This window comes from Ostrea edulis, chromosome 5 (genome assembly GCF_947568905.1).
Source record: "Ostrea edulis chromosome 5, xbOstEdul1.1, whole genome shotgun sequence".
NCBI lineage: Eukaryota > Metazoa > Mollusca > Bivalvia > Ostreida > Ostreidae > Ostrea > Ostrea edulis.
In genome coordinates, this window is record NC_079168.1 from 6,430,851 (window position 1) to 6,453,317 (window position 22,467).

Here is a 22,467-nt window from a genome sequence, read left to right on the forward strand (position 1 = left end):
GGGCTCACGGCGGGTGTGACCGGTTAACGGGGGATGCTTACTCCTCCTAGGCACCTGATCCCACCTCTGGTGTGTCCAGGGGTCCGTGTTTGCCCAACTATCTATTTTGTATTGCTTGTAGGAGTTATGAGATTGATCACTGTTCGTTATCTTCACCTTGCATACAAATGTACATACTCGGAAAGACGATCAGAATTTTGGGCATATAACTTTGGACTTTAACAAGTTACAGAAAACGTAAATGATCCTGAAAAATAACACAATCTCTGTCTAAATATCATCTTTAGTGGTGTCCAAAGTAATCTTATATCAACGTACGTGTCATCCAAACTGGATCACGTAAGTCGCCATTACCTGTTTTTTGTAAGACGATGGATTTTACTGGATCATATAATCACATCTGGAGCCATTTCAGATACCCAGTCAGGAAACTTTCAACGTAATATGTCAAGAGTGTGAGTATTGTGGTAAATCACACACCCTCGAGAAGATGTAGCTATGGGTTTTTTTTTTATCGTGTCAACGCCTGCCGTGGCACAGGACCTAATTGAATGGCATCATCCAAACGACCAGCAACTCTCCCTTCTTTATGTCTTTGGTAGAAGCTGGGTTGGAACCCCTGACATTTTAAGATACGTACAGCGAACCGAGACACCACGACCTTAGATGTCATACAAACCTTTAGATTAGTTAACTCAACAACACTGATTTAATTAACTGCCAATTAAATGTTTCATTTGTAGATGACTTTTGATAACCGTTCTAAATCGTGTTAAAAATTGTTTATCAACTTTATCATTTCTTTTGTATGGTGTCATAAATGTATTTATACCATCACTTGTAAGATATTAATGTCGTCTTGTCAATTAATAAAAAAGTTACCGTAAAATGCTTTCACGCCCAAAATGTGTCATCCACTTAATAACATAAAGCTCTGACAAAGCGGCATAAAGATATGACAAGTCGACATGATGCTCTGACATGTCGACATAATAATCTGGCTGGTCAACAACCCTACTCCTGATAATTATATCGACTCGTCAGATTATTATGTTTACTTCTCAGATAATTATTTCAACTTGTCAGATCGTGATGTTGACTTGTCAAATCGTGATGTTGACTTGTGATGTTGATTTCAAAACGTAGATGTCAGTAAATGGCGTTAGCAAATCATTGATTGAATATTGTTTAACGTCCCACTCGAGAATATTTCACTCATATGGAGACATCACCACTACCGGTGAAGGGCTGGAAAATTTAAGCCTATGCCCGGCGCTTATGGCCATTGAGCAGAGAGGGTTCTTTATCGTGCCACACGTGCTGCGACACGGGACCTCGGTTTTTGCGGTCTCATCTGAAGGACCGCCCCATTTAGTCGCCTTCTACGACAAGTAAGGGGGTACTGAGGATTTATTCTAACCCGGATCCCCACGGGATTATTAGCAAATCAGATCTAAAATTAAAAGATAATGAGAAAAATATGACCGAGGATTTTTTTCCCGACAAGTCAACATAATCATCTGACAATATGACAAGACTTGGTGATGGCAGAAATATGCCACCATATTTTTGACAATATTGTGGTGGGCACCTTTCTTCACCATTTACTTAATTAATTGATTGTATCTTGCTTAACGTCTCGCTCGAGAATTTTTCACTTATATGGAGACGTCACCAAGACCGGTGAGGGGCTTCAAATTTAGGACTATGCTCGGCGCTTACGGACATTGAGCAGTGAGGGTTCTTTAGCGTGCCACACCTACTGTGACACGGGTCATCCGTTTTTTTTAACATTCACACCTGATGCCGAGCGCTTGGCGATGGAACTGTCACTCTGTTTAAACGACTTAGGTCTGTTGCGGCCGGGATTTGAACCCCGGCCTTCCGCATGCGGGACGAAAGCTCTAACCTCTCGGCCACCGCGGCGGTGCACCATTGACTTAAGATTAATCGAGAATTATCAAAGGTATAAAGCATGACTAAGAAATTATTCTTTACTTTGCATTAAATGAGTGTCTACTGTACGCTGTCTATTGGGAGACTGGCTGTAGTCGCAATTATATAAATCCTCAACAAATGTCATTGCCAAAGTGGAGAGTTACGTAATATTCCTTAGAAATGTGCTGATACGGTTGTCTTAAAAGCTCAAGGTTAATGGCAATTTTTTTTCAAATTTCATCAACGCAGCAAAGTTACAAATGTACATGAACATACATTGTAGTATATTTCGTATGTACAATTAGTTACGTCCACACAACGTATTTACACGTATTTAGGTACGTCAACACAACATATTTACAAATAATTAGTTCGTCAACACAGTGTATTTACACGTAATTAATTACGTCAACACAACGCATCGACACGTAATTAATTACGTCAACACAATATATTTTCACGTACATAATGTAACTAGTTACGTCGACACAACGTATTTACATGTAATTAATTACGTCAACACAATGTATTTACACGTAATGAATTACAAGAGGAGAGTTTCTCGTCCGTTTGATTAATGAAATTTAAAACAATCCACGGTGATGCGATATATATGCTTCGTTTGCTGGGTGTATTTGAAAAGCAATGCACAGTGATGATGGAAGATACAATGGAACATAGTGACAGGGTTTGTCAAAACGTCACAATGAAACATAGTGACAAGGTTTGTCAAAACGTCACAATGAAACATAGTGACAAGGTTTGTCAGAGCGTCACGATGAAACAAAGTGATTGGGTTTGTCAAAACGTCACGATGAAACAAAGTGATTGGGTTTGTCAAAACGACAAGTTAGTTACATGGTCCCTTGATTTCTTCATTGCTAAGAATCAGAACTAAACAAATAAGTTCAAAAGCCACTTACACTTTACTTAAAGTCATTTACATATACTACGAGACCATCATCTCCCAAATAAAACAGACGCTGGTGCCTGACTGCATTCTATAATTGTATTACATACATTAAATTTAGTGACGCAAAAAGAAAAAAGACCTGGAGAAAAAAAAACAACCATTTACATGTATATTATACTGTTTATACGATGTTAATCAAATGTAAATATACGTACACAAAATATATGAAGTTGGTTTGAATGTTGTCATTCAAATCAAGTGTTTTATAAAAGTTAGAAAAAAGTTCGTTTTACTAAAGATAGGTTGTTCGGGAAAGGTCAATATAACATTACTTGTTCTATTGCACTGAGTATGAATATCATGTTAGTTGGCAAAATATGTATATTAGAAAAAAAAAATAGAGCCCTTTGTCAAAGGAAGTTTAAATATGTAATACGGTTCACTATGATTGCAGTTTTAAAGGTTGATGAATAGCCCCTTGTGGATCCGGGTAGAATAGGTCCTCAGTACCCCTTGCTTGTCATAAGAGGCGACTAAATGGGACAGTCCTTCGAAATAGACCGTAAAAATCGAGGTACCATGTCACAGCAGGTGTGGCACGATAAGGATCCCTCCCTCCTCAAAGGTCGTAAGCGCCGAGCATAGGACTAGATTTTGCAGCCCTTCACGGGCAATGGTGACGTGAAAGATTCTCGAGTGGGACGTTAAACAATATATAATCAACCAAGGTTGATAAATAATGTAAAATAGCGATGGTAATATAATGCGAATTCATAATTTTCATCGTATAAATTATTTATGATTATGACGTCACAATTAGGTTATTAATACGACGTGAAAAACATTCATTTTATCTATTGTGCACATGATAATTAATATTAAAGTCGCTCGAATTACTGACGTAATTTTTTAGTATATCTTTAGTAATCTGTATAAGGAAGCCGTGGCAAGTTTTAATCTTCTCATGTCTTGTCAGTGAATTTCAACAACGATTAATTCGGGACACACACACACACACAAAAAGGATTATGGATGCTTGGGAAATCCACGATAGATATATGCATTTTGGCAATAATCCTGAATAAACTATTTCACAACTATTTATCACATATGTTTGAGGATCCCTTGTCCTAAAAGAAAAGAAAAAAATATTAAAACGATCACAATCCTGAGCATAAAACAATACGGCAATCATGTAAAACTTTGTCAGGAAGATGTTTTTACCTATAGTAAATGTTCTACTTTCACTAAGCAATTGATGAGGTTATGCCAAAATCAATATCTGCTACACATTTATAACTATTGACCATTAATGAAATACATATGTATGTGCAATGCCCAGTCACTATCAACGAAAGCATATATTATAAATAGGCAGCTTACTGTGAATTCATCAATACTTACCTTCAGCCCAGCGAAGAGCCAATCCGGATCGAGCTACACAGCATTGATTGTTACGGAGGCTGTCGGCATTAAAACTTCATTTGTTTCTTAAGAATACTTAAGGATATTGGTGGAAAGCCGTGGTTCTTTCTACAGCTCGAAAAGTACCGACTAATTTCAGTTATATAATTTGATTCTGGAATGTATTAAAATTTTCTGATATTGAATAATCGGCGGTATTTTGCAGATGAGCTCCGAAACTGACTCCACCATTCGTTTTAACCGGAGTGTTCCGTTTGAAGACGTGTATACGACAGCCCCAAATGATGGGATTTTATTTATGAAATTTTCTTGTCAAAATGGCTTTGATGACATTCAAAGGAATGGTTCGTGTAAAAATCAAACGGATGAAGTGTTGCCGATGGATTTGGTTTTCACGGACGAGAACATGGTGACTATAGTCGCATATACATGCATGTTCATTGTCGCAGCATGTGGCAACCTTACCGTTTTCATCACGTTGTTTAGGAATCGCAACATCAAATCTCGTGTAAATCAATTCATTTTTCATCTTTCTATCGCCGATCTCGTCGTCACTTTCATCATGCTCCCTTTAGAGATAATCTGGAACATCACTGTGGCCTGGAAGGCGGGGGACCCGGCCTGCAGAATTCTCATGTTTTTCCGCATTCTCGGATTGTACCTATCGTCGTTCATACTAGTGACCATAAGTTTGGATAGGTACTTTGCCATTGTCCATCCATTAAGTTTAAATGACGCGGATAAGCGGGGACGGATCATGCTTATTTTGGCGTGGTGTTTTAGTATTGTAGCCAGCATTCCACAGGTAAGTCAACCCTAGCTTTGAAATATAGTCTTAATAAACCGTTGCTTTCACTTTATAACCAGTGATCAGGATGACGACGAAAGTGTAATTTAAGCCATTAATTTAAAATAGATTTAAACAAGGATTCACAGAAACAATTTTTTCAAGAATATAACGACATGTATCATGTTTATACTGGAACTTTATTTAGACTGTGTGTGATCTGACTGTTCGTTATAATATCCGCTGTGTAACGGGAGCCACGGGGATAATTCTTATCAATGGCAAATTTTCTTTTTGATAGGGTTTTAGCATTCGTGACTTAATTAGAACAGTACATTTACTCGATGGTGTACTGTACTATCACTACCACAGAACGCTACCTGTATCCTTCCAGTGTGATTAGCTTAGACAACTGGTGAAAATATTTAACTTAAGATAATGTATCTTTACCTCTCACAATATACAATATTATCATTTGAACTTATTATCATCACTTTAAGGAGAGAGTGTAAAAGAAAATCCGATCCGTGTTACCTTTTAAATTTATATATTGGATTACAAGAATGGAATGAATAAAATGTCAAGGTGCATGTATCCCCGTTTCGTCTCGGACATTGTCATTGGATAAAACGCGTCCCGTATTTGTCATCTATCTTTCTGTAGACGGCGAGTAGCACAATTTAGACGGCAACGTGGCTTCCGGAAATTCTTTAGATTTGCATTGTATTTCTTTACATGCTAAACGTTATGGTCATCGACAAACAAAACACGAAGGAGTATTAGATTTGTTACTGGGTCTACGGAATAAGTCGAGTTGCTGAAGTCCACAGAAGGCTGAACGATGAATTTCACTTTAAATTCAATTGTCGAGCTCTGACAACTGAAAGAACTCAATAATTAACACCCCCGTACATAAGACAGATAAACAGCATTGCCTAGAAATGTCCCCTAAAAAACAATCAATCATACGAAAATTATGTTGTTTTGAGGGGTTACCCCCATTTGTTTTGTTTTCAGGTTTTTTTTAAGTTAATAAATAATTCAGATACATGTAAGATTTTCAGTATACATAATTCTAAATTACTGCTATGTTGTACGTATTCAACATTCACATCCACGCATGCAATCGTAGTCTTTATTCTATATGAATACAGATTATATTCTATGAAATACCATTGTAGAAATATGAAATTGATAAACAAGGTCTCTGAGTCTATTAATGGATCTTTATAGCAGTCGGTTTAATATGGGTGTAAGTGTAGGTATTTTCATTCCGATAACTTTTGGACCAGGATGTAAAACTTATACGGTACCAATTTTGATGCACCAGATGCGCATTTCGACAAATAATGTCTCTTCAGTGATGCTCAACCGAAATGTTTGAAATCCGAAATAACTATGAAGTTTTAGAGCTAAATATATATACATGTATATCGACTTGTCAATGAAAATCATTGATACCAGTCATGTTTGAGTTAGTTGTCGGTGTAAATATAGATTCTTTTTCTGTAAATGACTTGACCCATCCAGTAAGCACTATTTCTGTATGACATGCCTTAAGTCACGAACCCAGCAAGACCGCAGCGAGTATTATAATCTTAGATTTCCATTGTCCCTCAACATAATGTCAACATTTACATGCAATATATCTTATGAGATTGATCACTGTTCGTTATCTTCACCTTGCATACAATGTTTCCAGAGAAAACATTGTATAACTTTAATGTTACAGTAGTGTTATAATACACTTCCTTCTCCGTTCTTGATAGGTTATATCTTATTGTAGCAATTTTCTGTTATGAAAATCTCAAAATTATAATCCTTTCTCGGAAAAATAAGGTCTATAAAATTATTCCAGAAGTCTACATGTAGTAGAGAGATTTGCCTTATAACCAAGCGCCGCCCTCTTCCAACTCTGTATAAATATTCCAGGTAGGTAAGCCAATATTCAGAATATTTGAATTTGTCAGGAAGATGTTAAATTCCATTGTTATTCCAATAAGGCTCTAGACATCTAGAAACCAACAAACGAGGACATGGATACATACCCCAAAAACAGTTGAAAAAGGATTTCAAAGATTTATTGATGTTAGTCACCCCTAATGATAACGGTTAAATTTTTTTTTTTTAAATTAAGATTTCTTTAAGCAAGTCAAGTGAGAACAAACGTTTCTTCTTTTTTTTTAGTTTAGCCCAATCAATGATCGATGAAATCATTTGATAACATGGTTTTACGATTTAGAAAAAGATACTTTGATCCGCCGATAAAACAACATGAAATAAAATGAAAGCACCAGTCGCTTGTTTCCAGTAATTAGTCCTCATTATCGGCATGGTCACATGTGTTAAATTGATAACTATCTATAAAGTTAATTGTCATAATTTTTTACATTGCAGCATTTTTGCTGGATGGACTATCGATTTAGAAAAATGCTAAATACAGCGGTGTGTGTTTTGAAAATTAGCAATATATAACTTTTGAACGTTTATAGCTTAAATTTCTTCTTGATAATACTACCTTCATTTGTTTTATTTGATTGATTCTAGGGAAATTGAAATTTTACACTCACGCATATATCAAAAGGTTTTGAAAAACATGCAATTGCTTAGCGAACGTTCAGAATACGTACGGAATATATATTTTACCTACAAACACGAGTGGCAGAGTTGGAACTGTTACCTAAATGAAGAATGTTTAACCATTTCTTTAAAACTATCATTTGCTAAAATGGTTTTTCCTCTTTTTGTTGTTTTTCTCCGACTAAAAGAAATAAAGTTCATGTATTTGTTTGAAGCACAAATACTATCCCTGATCTGTGGGTATCGACATAGTACAATATCCTCTGTCAAATGAGGCGTGTGTGACTGAACAGTAGCTCTCTAGGAATGCAACAAATTATATTTGGTGTTTTAAACTATTGTACTGATTTATTACCCGTGTTACGTAACTGTAGTCATTAAATCAATTTCCGCTTGCAAGTAAAGTGTGTAGTCAAACGTGAAGACAATCTCTGAAAGAGGATAATTTTTGGAATATACTGAGTGACCGAAGAAAAACTGGTTTCCTTAGAGGGCATTCATATCTGAATCCATTTTGTTATCCGTTCGTTGAGTAATAAGACCACTCACTGAATTTCGTTTGCAATTGGTTCAGTTTTTTTCTTATGGTAGACATGCCAATTTTCTAGAGAACGCCATGGCATGAAAGGCGAGCTATATCGTAGCATTAAAAGATACGCGTTCTGTGACAGGAGGTTTCAAAATGACAAAAAATCATCTTCTGTGTAGAACTTTACCAAGTCAGAAGACCTTCGCCGTCAATAGCAGGATTTTGATCACTTTGCTGCCGTAATTCCTTGGTGAATAAATAAAACGAAGATCTTTATTTGGTTGAAAGTTCGACAACCTCTTTTCGATGAGGTCCTTATGTACAAGAAGTGTTGATTTACACGTATATTAGCGTGTTGATTTAAAAAGTAATTGATGTTTAACGTCCCAGCGAGATTATTTCTCTACTATCAAGAGATCGCCATGTTAGACGTTTATCAATGATTGTTATCAACAGCTTATTTGACTTGGGTGTAAGTGTATGTGTTTTTATTCCGATAAGTTTTGGACCAGAAAGTTTCCCCGGTTGTGAGTTCATATGCAGTGTTTTAATAATTGGGTTGAGATTAACCAAAAGAAAAATCCTGCAGCCAAAATTATGCTGATAAAAGACTTATGTATAATACATTTCGTATTTCAACGAATATATCGATTTTGTCAATGGAAAACACTTGCATCAGTTGTTTTTGGATTAGTTGTTCAACGGAACATGTCGGAGTAAATATAGATTCCTTTTCTGTAAATGATTGACCCATGGTATAATTGTAGACTTCAAGTGACATGATATGTAAATTATTTGACCCATGGTATAATTGTAGTGATATGATATGTACTACGAGTATTTCCATATAACGTGACGTGCCTTAAGTCACGAACCCAGCAAGACCACAGTGCCTATTATAATCTTGGATTTCCATTCTCTCACATAATCACCAGAGGTCGACAGCGTTTTCTTGTATAAGACAACCGTATAAAATTTCTCTATCATTACACTGCTGTGATGTAATTAATAATGACGTCATATATTTTGTATAATTTACGTAACCTGATGAAGTAAAATATTTTGTTTTCTTCATATTTCGATTAGATGTAGCTGTCTGCGGACAGTCATCAGTTACATAGTTTAAACTTGACGTAAACCATTTTCGTGTATCCTCTTTCTGATTGTCTAATTAGATTTTGCATTTTATGTTCAGATGAGAACTTTGAAGATTTGGAATTTTCTCAAAGCAGCTATATTAATGCACTAAACGGTGGATGAAATTATAGAAAAGTAATCCTTCATCACTTACTCCTGTGGGATAGGAACATCCCACTTCTGGAACAAGATTCGCTTTATAGGACCCGGCGAAGCCTCGTCTCATGCGGCGAATCTTGTACCTCCGAGACTCGGCGAAATTTCCGTATCCCACACTAGTACTAATGAAGGATGCTATTAGTTTCTCAGTTTTCAAAAATGTCATCATTTACGTGTAATATAACATTTTCCAGAGAAAACATTGCATAATTTAGATATAATTAAAAATACACATGTAACATTATAGTACTACATCCAAGTTATGCAACGTTTTTTCTGGAAAAGACACGTAACATACCCGTGGGGATCCGGGTTAGAGTAGGTGCTCAGTACTCCTTGCTTGTCGTAAGGCGGAGGAGCGGTCCTTCAGATGAGACCACATATCACAGCTGGTATTGCACGAGAAAGACCCCCTACCTGCTCAAAAGCAGTAAGGACCGAGCGTAGACTTAAATTTTGCTGCCCTTCAACGGCAATAGTGACGTCTCCATAAGAGTTAAAACATTTTCGAGCGAGGTGTTAAATAACATATAATCAACCACACGTAACACTCCCTTCTCTGCTCTTGATAGGTTATATCTTATTGAGAAGGTGAAGATAACGAACTGATCACTCTCGTAACTCCCATAAGGAATACAAAATAAAGAGTTGGGCAAACATGGATCCTTGGATAAACCAAAGGTGGGATCAGGTGCCTAGGAGTAATCATCTCCTGTCTCAGTCACACCTGCCGTGAGCCCGATACCTTGAACAGGTAATCTGTAGTAAGAATCAGTATGCCAAGAGCAGCTTAACAATCGGTATGAAACATGTCAGACAGCATTTGACCCAACGACAGGTTGTATTGGCCAACTAGATCGTTATAACGACCATAGAATTTGCGAAATGCTGATTTCAAACGATACTGTTGAAACCCCTGTAACATCAACTTGTTTGTCAATATCCTGTCTCGGTTTAACAACTGATCATACGTAGGACAAGCTTTTGCGTATCGAATCAGTTGAGAGATATAACCTACATATTGTAGTAATGATCTCGACATTTAATCTTTTCATTGGAAAATTTCCTTACGTCTTCCACTGAGTGTTATTGGTACTACAGAAAAATGGGATTATCGTTTTTCCTATGGTTAAGAACTTTTAATTTAAAAATATCTGTCCTATCCCGACTTCGTATCAACATTCTGGATTGGTAAGTAGGTAAACAACATATGTTGTTATGAAGATGTTGAATTCCATTGTTATTCCAAATCAAATACGGAAATCTAGAAACCAACGAAACAACGACATGGATATATTTTCCTGATGATACCCATTAAAAAGAATCTATAAAAATGTGAGCAGGGAATTAGAGTTACTTAATTCAGTCGAGCGAGAACAATCTTCTTTTTTAACTTTTAGCCTAATCAATGATCGATAACGTCATCTAATAACATGTTTTCGCTAAAGAAAAATAGATATTTTGATCCGCCGATTAAACGACATTTAGAAATATGAAAGGATCGGGCACTTGTTTCATGCCATTCGTAATCATCACAGACATGGTTAGATTGACATTTATCTAAACTTAATTGATATTAATTGTTACATTACAGCATTTTATCTGGATCCAGTTTTACTTTGAGTACACATATAGGTGGAACCGGACTGACTTTAAGAATGCTAACTACAGCGGGGTGTGTGTTTTCAAAATTAGTAATATGTCAATTTTTAACGCTCTTAGCTTTTGCAAATCTCTTCTTGATAACGCTATCTTAATTTGTTTTATTTGATTCCAAGGAAATTGAAATTTTGCACACATGTATATACATGTATGAAAGGTTTTGAAATCATTGCTCAGCGAACGTTCAGACTACGTGCGGAATGTTTATATTACCTAAAACACGGGTGGCAAAGTTAAAAGCTATCATTTGGGGGGGGGGGATTTTTTTTTTTCTCTGTTCTTTTTCTTCTTTTTGGTGGTTATTATTTCTTTTCGCTTTTTAGTCAAAAAGAAATAGTTCATGAAATTAATGTTTGAAGCACAGATACCACCCTTGATCTAAAGGTACATGTATCTACATAGTACACTATCCTCCGTAAAATGCTTCCGAACAAATGAGGCGTGTGTGACTGAACAGTAGCTCTCTAGGAATGCAACAAATTATATTTGGTGTTTTAAACTATTGTACTGGTTCATTACCCGTGTTACGTAACTGTAGTCATCAAATCAATTTCCGCTTGCAAGTAAAGTGTGTAGTCTAACGTGAAGACAATCTCTGAAAGACGAGTCTAACGTGAAGACAATCTCTGAAAGACGAGTCTAACGTGAAGACAATCTCTGAAAGACGATAAATTTTGGAAGTTACTGAGTGACCAAAGAAAACAGGATCGCCAAGAGGTCACACAAATCTGAATCCATTTTGTTATCCGTTCGTTGAGTAATAAGACCATTCACTGAATTTCGTTCGCAATTAGTTCAGCTTTTTCTCATGGTAAACATGCCAATTTTCTAGAGAACGCCATGGCATGAAAGGCGAGCGATATCGTAACATCAAAAGACGCGCCGGTCTCGATACGCGTTCTGTGACAGGAGGTTTCAAAATGACAGTAAATCATCTTCTGTGTAGAACTTTACCAAGTCTGAATACCTTCGCCGTCAATAGCAGGGCCTGATTTATTTGTAAAACCCACCTTATTTCATTTCAGGCAACTCTATTTCAATATTTCATTATGTGTTGCAGGTGGTCAGATTACAAAATCATATTTTTGTTTTCGACTCATTCTGACCCCAACTAGCTTATTCTGTTATATAACTTCGTCATTTTTAAAATAAATTATATATTTTTTTAATTCACATTACTCTCCTGTTTTCACTGCCTTTATCAAGTAACAAGCAAAGGCTACTTGGCAAGTCATATTAACTAACGAACATAAATAGCAGGATTTTGATCACTTTGCTGCCGTAATTCCTTAGTGAATAAATAAAACGAAGATCTTTATTTGGTTGAAAGTTCGACAACCTCTTTTCGATGAGGTCCTTATGTACAAGAAGTGTTGATTTACACGTATATTAGCGTGCTAAGTCAGAAAGCAATTGATGTTTAACGTCCCAGCGAGATTATTTCTCTACTATCAAGGGATCTCTGGATTACAAGTTTATCAATGATTCTCATTAACAGCTTGTTTGACATGGGTGTAAGTGTATGTGTTTTTATTCCGACAATTCTTGGGCCAAAAAGTTTCCCTGATTGTGAGTTCATATGCAGTGTTTTAAGAAATGAGTCGAGATAAACCAAACGAAAAATCCTGTAGTCAAAACTATGCTGATAAAAGATTTAAGCATAAAACATTTTATATTTCAACGAATATATCGATTTTGTTAATGAAAAACACTTGCATCAGTTGTTTTTGGATTAGTTGTTCAACGGAACATATCGGAGTAAATATAGATTTCTTTTCTGTAAATGATTGACCCATGGTATAATTCTAGACTTTAAGTGATATGATATGTAATTTTTTTGAATTGACCCATGGTATAATTGTAGACTTTAAGTGATATGATATGTAAATTTTTTGAATTGACCCATGGTATAATTGTAGACTTTAAGTGATATGATATGTAAATTTTTTGAATTGACCCATGGTATAATTGTAGTGATATGATATGTACTACGAGTATTTCCATATAACGTGACGTGCCACGAACCCAGCAAGACCACAGTGCCTATTATAATCTTGGATTTCCATTCTCTCACATAATTACCAGAGGTAGACAGCATTTCCCGGTGTAAGATAACCTTATAAAATTCCTCTATCATTACACTACTGTGATGTAATTAATAATGACGTCATATATTTTGTATGATTTACGTAACCTGATGAAATAAAATATTTTGTTTTCTTCATATTTCGATTAGATGTAGCTGTCTGCGGACAGTCATCAGTTACATAGTTTAAACTTAACGTAAACCAGTTTCGTGTATCCTCTTTCTGATTGTCTAGTTAGTTTTTGCTTTTTATGTTCAGATGAGGATTTTCATCATTTGGACTTTTCCCAAATCTGCTATATTAATGCATTTAAATATGGGTAAAATGTGAGGAGAAAAAATCCTTCGTTATTTTCTGGTGTGGAATAGGGAATTTTAATCTCTGCAATAAGATTCGATGCATGTCTAGAACCCGGCAAATTCTCGTCCCAGGCGGCGAATCTTTTACCTCGGTGGAATTCCCGTATTCCACACTCACGAGTACTAACGAAGATTATATTACATGTAGTCTCCGAGTTTTGAAAAAAAGTCATAATTTTTATGCAGTAGAGACTTTGCATAATTTTTATGCAATAGAGACTCATAATTTTTATGCAGTAGAGACTTTGTATAATTTAGATGAATGGTGAAGGTAAGGAACAATGATCAACGTCATAACCCCTATAAGCAATACAAAATACAGAGTTGGACGAACAAAGAACCCTGGATATACCAGAGGTGGAATCAGGTGCCTAGGAGGAGTAAACATCCCCTGTCGACCGGTCACACATGTCGTGATCCCTATATCTTAAATGTAGTACTAGAATACACACTTCCTTCTCTGCTCTTGATTTTGTATATCTTATTGTAGTAATAATCTCAAAATTTCATCCTTTTTATTGGAAAATAATTTCTTGATATTTTCGAAAAATCTTTTATTGTTATTGGTACTGGAGAAAAGACGGTATGATACTTTTTCCTATAGTTAACAATTCTTAATTCAAAAATATAATTGTCCTTTCCCGAAGTTGTATCAAAATTCTGGATAGGTAAACAGGTAACGAACATATTTTATTATGAAGATGTTGAATTCCATTGTTATTCCTAATGGGTTATAGAAATCTATAAACCAACGAGACGAGGAAATGGATATATATCCCTGAAGATAGCGGTTAAAAAAAGAATGAAAAACATGTGAGTCGGGAAGTTTATTAAGTCAGTCGAGCGAGTACAATCAATTGTTGGTTTTGTTTTTACTTTTAGCCTAATCAGTGATCGATAACATCATGTGATAACATGCTTTACCAGAGAAAAATAGATACTTTGATCCGTCGATAAAACGATATAAAGGAAAATGTGAAAGGATCAAACACTTGTTTCTTGTCATTCGTAGTCATCACAGACGTGGTTAAATTGACTTTTATCTAAAGGTAATTGTTATTAATTGTTACATTACAGCATTTCATTTAGATTAAGTTTTACTTTGTTTAAGTAGGTGGAACTCCACTGAGATCAACTAAAGTACCATCGTGTTAAGATGGAGATCCTGTGTCACACTGTATAAGTGAAACTACCCACTGGACACCTCGTCAAATGTCCTCCAGCTTCTGTGCAGAATTGTTTGTCAAGGGGCTGCGTCACAGTGTAGCTATCAATTTCATAAAAGTCGTTTTGTTTCCCATGATGTCGTTTTGCAATATGGTACATGTAATCTTTCTAGATAAGAAGTAGACCAAATGGTTTCGACTATTTACATTCAAGAAACTCACGTGATTTAATGAGGGAATACTTTATTTACCTACGTTGGTGCAGGCGTGTCATATACACTATGATTTATTCTTATAAAATATTACAGAACTCAAAGATCGTTAAAATTTTATATTAACAGATTCCATACTCAAAAACTTGCCCTTCGTATGATCTGTTTTATAATCGAAGCAGGCTACTGAAAAACAAGTTGATATTACAGGGGTTTCAGTCTCGTTTAAAGTCAGCATTTCGCAAATTATAAGGTCGTTATAACAATCTAGTTTGCCAATACAACCTATCATTGGGTCAAATGCTATCTGGCGTGTATCATACCGATCGTTGGGTAGTTCTTGGCATACTGATTTTGACTACGGATAATCCGTTTACCTAATCATGACATAGGGCTCACGGCGGGTATGACCGGTTCACAGGGGATACTTACTCCTCCTAGGCACCTGATCCCACCACTGGTATGTCCAGGAGTCCGTGTTTGCCCACCCCTTAATTTTGTACATGTATTCCGTATTGGAAGTTATGAGATTGATTATTGTTCGTTACCTTCACATTTTCCTAAAAAAAGCTTCCATGTAAGTTATGGCTATGCTGATCCTGTAGGTTTTGCAAACCTCTCACTCATCCTATTATTATTATTTAACTAATTAATTAGGGGAACACAGTCCTCTATTTTAAGAAACTTACATTCCCTTCACCCGAAGATGTTTTATGAAAAGCTACGTTACATTGCTCCTTGATGATAGTCCATTTCTGAAAACAATTCAATTAGTTTAACATCTTCGAAGAAATACTTATTCTGTTTTAATTAAGAAATACCAATTTAAAATCGTCACCGAGATATGAAGTGGGGCGATCACATGATCAATTCCTGTCCAAAGGAAGTAACGACCTATTTCATATCCCAATTAAGTTTTTAAACAGATTATTCATTATGTATGCATTTGACACGAACAGACAGTTTTAAATACCCGCCATACATTATGACGAATGCGACCTATACACGCCGAGAAAATGGAGGGATGGATCCCCAAATACTCGATGCACGTGCTGAACTTAATAAGGACTTTTGACTAGGGATTATGTTGGCATCATTCTGAAAGTGCAAAAGATGAAGTGTAACTTTGTATCTAGATGTGGATTTGGGATGGTTGGTTGAGGAGAAATATAAGGGGACTCAATCGAACTTTTAAAGGTTGAGGAATTTCTAAACGTACACAGATTTAACGTGTTTGAAACTAGGTCCACGTGCAGCTAATCGTATTTCTGTGAATTTGTTATCGCAAAAATAATTAGCTAATGTTCTTTTCTACTTATGTTGAATTCTGATTGTATAGTTTTTTGTTTGGTTTGGGGTTGTGGTTTTTTTTGGGGGGGGGGGGGGGGGTCTGTTCGATGTCCCTGCTTTGAACAGGTGTCTAACGTTACGACTTTTTATTTTCCAAAAACCTCATTCGAAATTGTATTTGTACATACTGATGCTTACTCCTCCTAGGCACCTGATCCTACCTCTGGTTCATGTATATCCAGGGGTACGTGTTTGCCCAATTCTTAATTTTGTGTTCCTTGTAGGAGTTGTGAGATTTATCACAGTTCGTTATCTTCACCTTTTCGTTTAAGTGGGATTCTTAAAGTGGCGGATCAATCTGTTTTTCTATTAGACATGCATTTAATTAAGTCGAACATATCTGCTAGATATGTCATATATGTCCCTTTTTAAAACGGCAAACAAACAAGGAAAATGTGATGCTTGCCAGTTTCCTAGCCAACGTCTACTGTAAACATATTCAAGACAAACTAATGTAGGAGAAATTGCAGTCAGATCTCTCTAGGAGAAGAAATCAGTTAGGAATAATGAGCATGCAAATAGAAGCGGGATACCAAAAAGTGTTAGTAAGCTACATGTATATAAATTAACTTTTCAAAAAGAGAAGCGACCTACAGACGAGCTTTGTTTTCCTGTTCGTGTTTTGTGGACAGAGTTAACGATTCTTCAAGAACTTTGATATTTTGGTTGTTTGTTTTACGTCCCGTCGAGCATGTTTACTCATATTGAGACGTCACCAGCTGTTGGTGAAGTACCACAAATTTAGACCTATGCTTCATACTCAGAACAGTTGCAGTGACGGTTGCCTCGGGCCTTCCGTTTTTATGGAACATGTAATACCCGAAAGAAACGTGATTCCCGCTTCTATTAAGTACCAAGCGATCACTACCTATACAAACTTGTGTCAGGTTTGACGCGGGCATGGCACGAGCAGGGATGGAACTCACGGCCTCCGGGATAGGAAATGAACGCTCTACCACTGAGCTACCTCGACCGGTTTTCGAGATTTTGGTATGGACATATTCATTAATTTTCGAATTTCAAAGACGCTTTACCATGTCAAAGGGGTGTGACTTTCGACGCGGTACCGACATGAAGCTTCCTTTGAAGAACACACTCGCTAGACAAACTCTGCCGTGAAAAAAAAAATCGATGAGGAGAAATTTTATACCATTTTGGCGTCGTAATAAAGTAAACTCTTTATTAGTCAAAAATACATGTAACAACATGAATTAAGAGAGTGTCCTTCGGCACGTCCGTGAAATCCGTGGCAGCCATCGAAATAGACACCCTCCACCACAGGAAGAGCGCCTCGCCGGATAAATGATCGGGTTGAGGATTTGCCAAACTAATAAAACTATTAAAATGTAATAAAATCTTGAAAAAAACAGCAACTTTTATTGTAAAGATGTTTTATGAGGTAGTAAAATTTGTACGCCGTGTAATTACATAATGCATGACAAGATTGTTTTGATGTCGAGTTTGACGTACCAGAGTTTTTTTGTGAATGTGGGTTCCGCAGGGTTTCATTTCGTTCTGTGTATTGTCTAATGTCTTCTTGTATTCAATTTGTCAGAGCTGAAGACTTCAAACATGAGAGAAGAAACGATAGTATTATTTACGAAGACTTTTATATATTCAATGAAAGACAGTGTCTGGCTAGGTTAGTGTCATTTCAATTCCGTACAAAAAATTAACAAAATGACCAAACTGCATTTTTTGTTTTTGCCTTTTTGACAGGTATACTTATTACATATCATATCTTTCATGATTAAATTATTTCATGCTGATTTGATAAACTCTTTAAAGGAGTAGCGAACCACCTTGAGTTGCGATACCTGTACCAGTATACACTGTGGGACACAGAAATACTTGAAGAGTAAATAGAATGGGGTTCTTAGTTACGATAAAGTAACGATATCGTAAAACCTTCAGAAAGTTAATGAGCCTGATATATAATTGCCAATTCCTTCACATTCATGAATGCTTATAAACATGTCTACGCACATGACTGGAGAAAACATTTGGACATCATGAGAGCACACGAGATCGTTTACATTTATAACTGTGTGTATGCTTCTACAGAATTTCCTCAGAGGTTTTTCAGCTAATTGTTAGATTATTATTACATTAACAATATCGATAAATTAGATTAGCAAGTGAGCGCGGAATATCACCGCTCGAATTTTATTCCGCTGACCAGTGATATACTTGATATTCTAAAGGTAGCACGAAGTGTCACGTAGGTAAATTAAGCGGGCATTTACTGACCTGCTCGGAAAATAAATACATGTATGTACATCAAATGGTTATATATATATATATATATATATATATATATATATATATATATACGTTTAAATATAATGGTCATTGATTTCCATCAATGTCTTAAAAATTGTGTGAAAAATTTCCATATTTTTAAAATCTATACTATGATATCCTCGTTAAAATACTTTGAAAGAATTCATATTTCATTTTATAACGAGGTTTGCGGCTGCTGTAAATTATTTCTAACAGTTTTTCATCTAAAAAGCACTGCTAATGTCAAATGTTATCTTAAATCAGGGAATTGGTTGTTTCCAGGATTGAAATAATTGGGCTCGCACGTGGAGATATTCTGCTTTGGCACTGACATTCGAACACCACTATCGCCCCCCTCTGCTGGAGAGTAATTGAAACGTACAATGTGTAATGATTTCAAATCGAGATTATGCAATGGTCTACGTATGGAAAATACTCCGATAGAACACTTTAGCATGAAAGATGTCAATTTAACGTTTACTTATTAATTTTCGAAATATTGCATGGAACTTTTCTATTAAACAGACCACCAAACGTTAACTAAATGGTAAACAGCGTTACTCGTTTAGTATATATAACGAATGAGGAAGTGAAATTTCTGAGACTCTAAAACACTAGCAGTATCGGCATGAGAAAACAGATATAATATCCAACATTAAAACAATATTTTGGTTTAGCAACTACACCTACACAAACACTTCCTTTTTTAAATTAAGTTGCTCAATGTGGCTAATTTATAAGGGCGTTCAAACCCCGCCCGTAATTTGGCAGCGTCAGACCTAAGGCTTAAAAATTAGTGACTGCTCCTTCGCAAAGGCTTTGCATTTAGAAGAGAGTCATGGGTCTTTCGGATAACACCTTCAAAAGCGAGACCCTCTGTCAGAACTGGAAACATCTTCATATGTGAAGGGACACACACTGAAAAGCAAACAATCAAGTCGATCCACTAATATATCAAACCCAGAGCAAATTATACTAAGACGAAGTCGAGGTCGATACATGCCTCTGTTATATTATTATGCCCCCCTTTGAAAAAGAGGGGGCATATTGTTTTGCAACTGTCGGTCGGTCTGTAGACCACATGTTGTCCGCTCAATATCTTGAGAACCATTCACTTGATGATAATGATATTTCATATGTGGGTTGGTTATGAGTGGAAGATGACCCCTATTGTTTTTCAGGTCAAAAGGTTAAAGGTCAATCTACTCTGGACATAGGAATATAATGTCCGCTCAATATCTCGAGAACCCTTTGCTTGAAAGACATCAAACTTGGCACACTGGTACATCCTAAGGAGTAAATGACCCCTATTGATTTTGAGGTCATATGGTCAAGGGTCAAACTGGGCATAGGAATATACTGACCATTCAATGTCTAGAGAACCCTTTGCTTGACAGACATCAAACTTGGTACACCAGTACATCTTCAGAAGACGATGACCCCTATTGATTTTGAGGTCACATGGTCAAGGGTCAAACTGGACATAGGAATATACTGTCCGTTCAATATCTTTAGAACCCTTTGCTTGACAGACATCAAATTTGGTACACTAGTACGTCTTCAGGAGAAGATGACCCCTATTGATTTTGAGGTCACATGGTCAAGGGTCAAACTGGACATAGGAATATACTGTCTGTTCAATATATTGAGAACCCTTTTTTGACAGACATCAAACTTGGTACACTGATACGTCTTCAGGAGAAGATGACCCCTATTGATTTTGAGGTCACATCGTCAAAGGTCAAGGGTCACACTGGACATAGGAATATATTGTCCGTTCAATATCTTGAGAACCCTTTGCCTGACAAACATCAAACTTGGTACACTGATACGTCTTTAGGAGAAGATGACCCCTATTGATTTTGAGGTCACATGGTCAAGGGTCACACTGGACATAGGAATATATTGTCCGTTCAATATCTTGAGAACCCTTTGCCTGACAGACATCAAACTTGGTACACTGATACGTCCTCAGGAGAAGATGACCCTTATTGATTTTGAGGTCACATGGTCAAAGGTCAAGGGTCAAACTGGACATAGGAATATACTGTCCCTTCAATATCTTAAAAACCCTTTGCTTGACAGATATCAAACTTAGTACACTGGTAGATCTGCAGGAGAAGATGACTCTTATTAATTTTGAGGTCACATAGTCAAAGGTCAAGGGTCAAACTAGACATGGGAATATACTGTCTGCTCAGTATCTTGAGAACCCTCTTCTTGACAGACATCAAACTTGGTACACTGATACGTCTTCAGGAGAAGATGACCCCTAATGATTTTGAGGTCACATGAGCAAAGGTCAAGGGTCAAACTGGACATTGGAATATACTGTCTGCTCAATATCTTCAGAACCCTTTGCTCGACAGATATCAAACTTTAAATAGTACACTGGTGTATATTCAGGAGAAGATGACTCCTATTGATTTTGAGGTCACATGATCAAGGGTCAAACTGGACATAGTAATATACTGTCCACTCAATATCTTGATAACCCTTTTACTTGACAGACATCAAACTTAGTACATTGGTACATCTTCAGGAGAAGATGACCCATATTAATTTTGAGGTAAAAAATCAATAGTTGAACTGGACATAGTAATATATTGTCTCCTATATTTTAAGAATTACTTGTTTGATTGACACGTACCAAACTTGGTACACTGGTACAGCATAAGGAGTAGATGACCCCTATTGAATTTTAGGTTACATGGTCAATTCACTCTTGACATAGGATATTGTCTGCTCAATATTTTGAATTGATGATAATACTATCAATTAAATGAGGTGTGTATATAACCCTTTTCAATTTTGCACCGGGGGGGGGGGGGGGGGGGGCATATGTGTTTTACAAACATCTCTTGTTTTCTATATGATTTTGTTTAATTTAAATAAATGGACACAAACATATGGGGTACTACATGTTGTGGTGTCACCTTTTCATAATTTGTTTTCGACATTACTCCACTGTGTTTGTCATTAAGTTATATTGTATGCGTTGAGTTTCATTTTTCAATGATCAAGGCACCACTAGAGAACACATTAAGGTAACATTCCACAGAGGACTCTTCGCGTGATACAGTATAGAACCTCTTCATGTTATAGAACCTCTTCGTGTGATACAGTATAGAACATCTTCGTGTTATACAGTATACAACCTCTTCATGTTATACAGTATAGAACCCCTTCATGTTATACAGTATATAACCTCTTTGTGTTATACAGTATAGAACCTCTTCGTGTTATAGAACCTCTTTGTGTTATACAGTATAGAACCTCTTCGTGTTATAGAACCTCTTTATGTTATACAGTATAGAACCTCTTTGTGTTATACAGTATAGAACCTCTTCGTATTATACAGTATAGAACCTCTTTGTGTTATACAGTGTAGAACCTCTTTGTGTTATACAGTGTAGAACCTCTTTGTGTTATACAGTATAGAACCTCTTCATGCTATACAGTATAGAACCTCTTTGTGTTATACAGTATAGAACCTCTTCGTGTTATAGAACCTCTTCGTGTTATACTGTATAGAACCTCTTCGTGTTATACAGTTTAGAACATCTTCGTGTTATACAGTATAGAACCTCTTCATGTTATAGAACCTCTTCGTGTTATACAGTATAGAACCTCTTGTTATACAGTATATATAGAACCTCTTCGTGTTATACAGTATAGAACCTCTTCGTGTTATACTGTATAGAACCTCTTCGTGTTATACAGTATAGAACCTCTTCGTGTTATACAGTATAGAACCTCTTCGTGTTATACAGTATAGAACCTCTTCGTGTTATAGAACCTCTTTATGTTATACAGTATAGAACCTCTTTGTGTTATACAGTATAGAACCTCTTCGTATTATACAGTATAGAACCTCTTT

General features: G+C 36.3%; 1 protein-coding gene across 11 annotated transcripts in view; it reads left to right on the forward strand.

Annotated features, from left to right (window-relative positions):
- The window catches only part of LOC125649552 (adipokinetic hormone/corazonin-related peptide receptor variant I-like), a 102,465-nt gene that overhangs the window by 48,608 nt on the left and 31,390 nt on the right, over positions 1-22,467 (forward strand). The window contains exon 1 of one of the 11 annotated variants that reach the window (XM_048877176.2): positions 4,277-5,081. The exons of 5 other annotated variants lie outside the window; for them this stretch is intronic. In XM_048877176.2, coding sequence (XP_048733133.1) covers positions 4,482-5,081 — 600 coding nt within the window. In that variant the 5' untranslated portion in view covers positions 4,277-4,481. Of the gene's footprint in view, positions 1-4,276; positions 5,082-22,467 lie in introns of those variants that run through there. 5 more of the 11 variants (XM_048877173.2, XM_048877174.2, XM_048877175.2 and 2 more) reach the window with 5 other exon arrangements.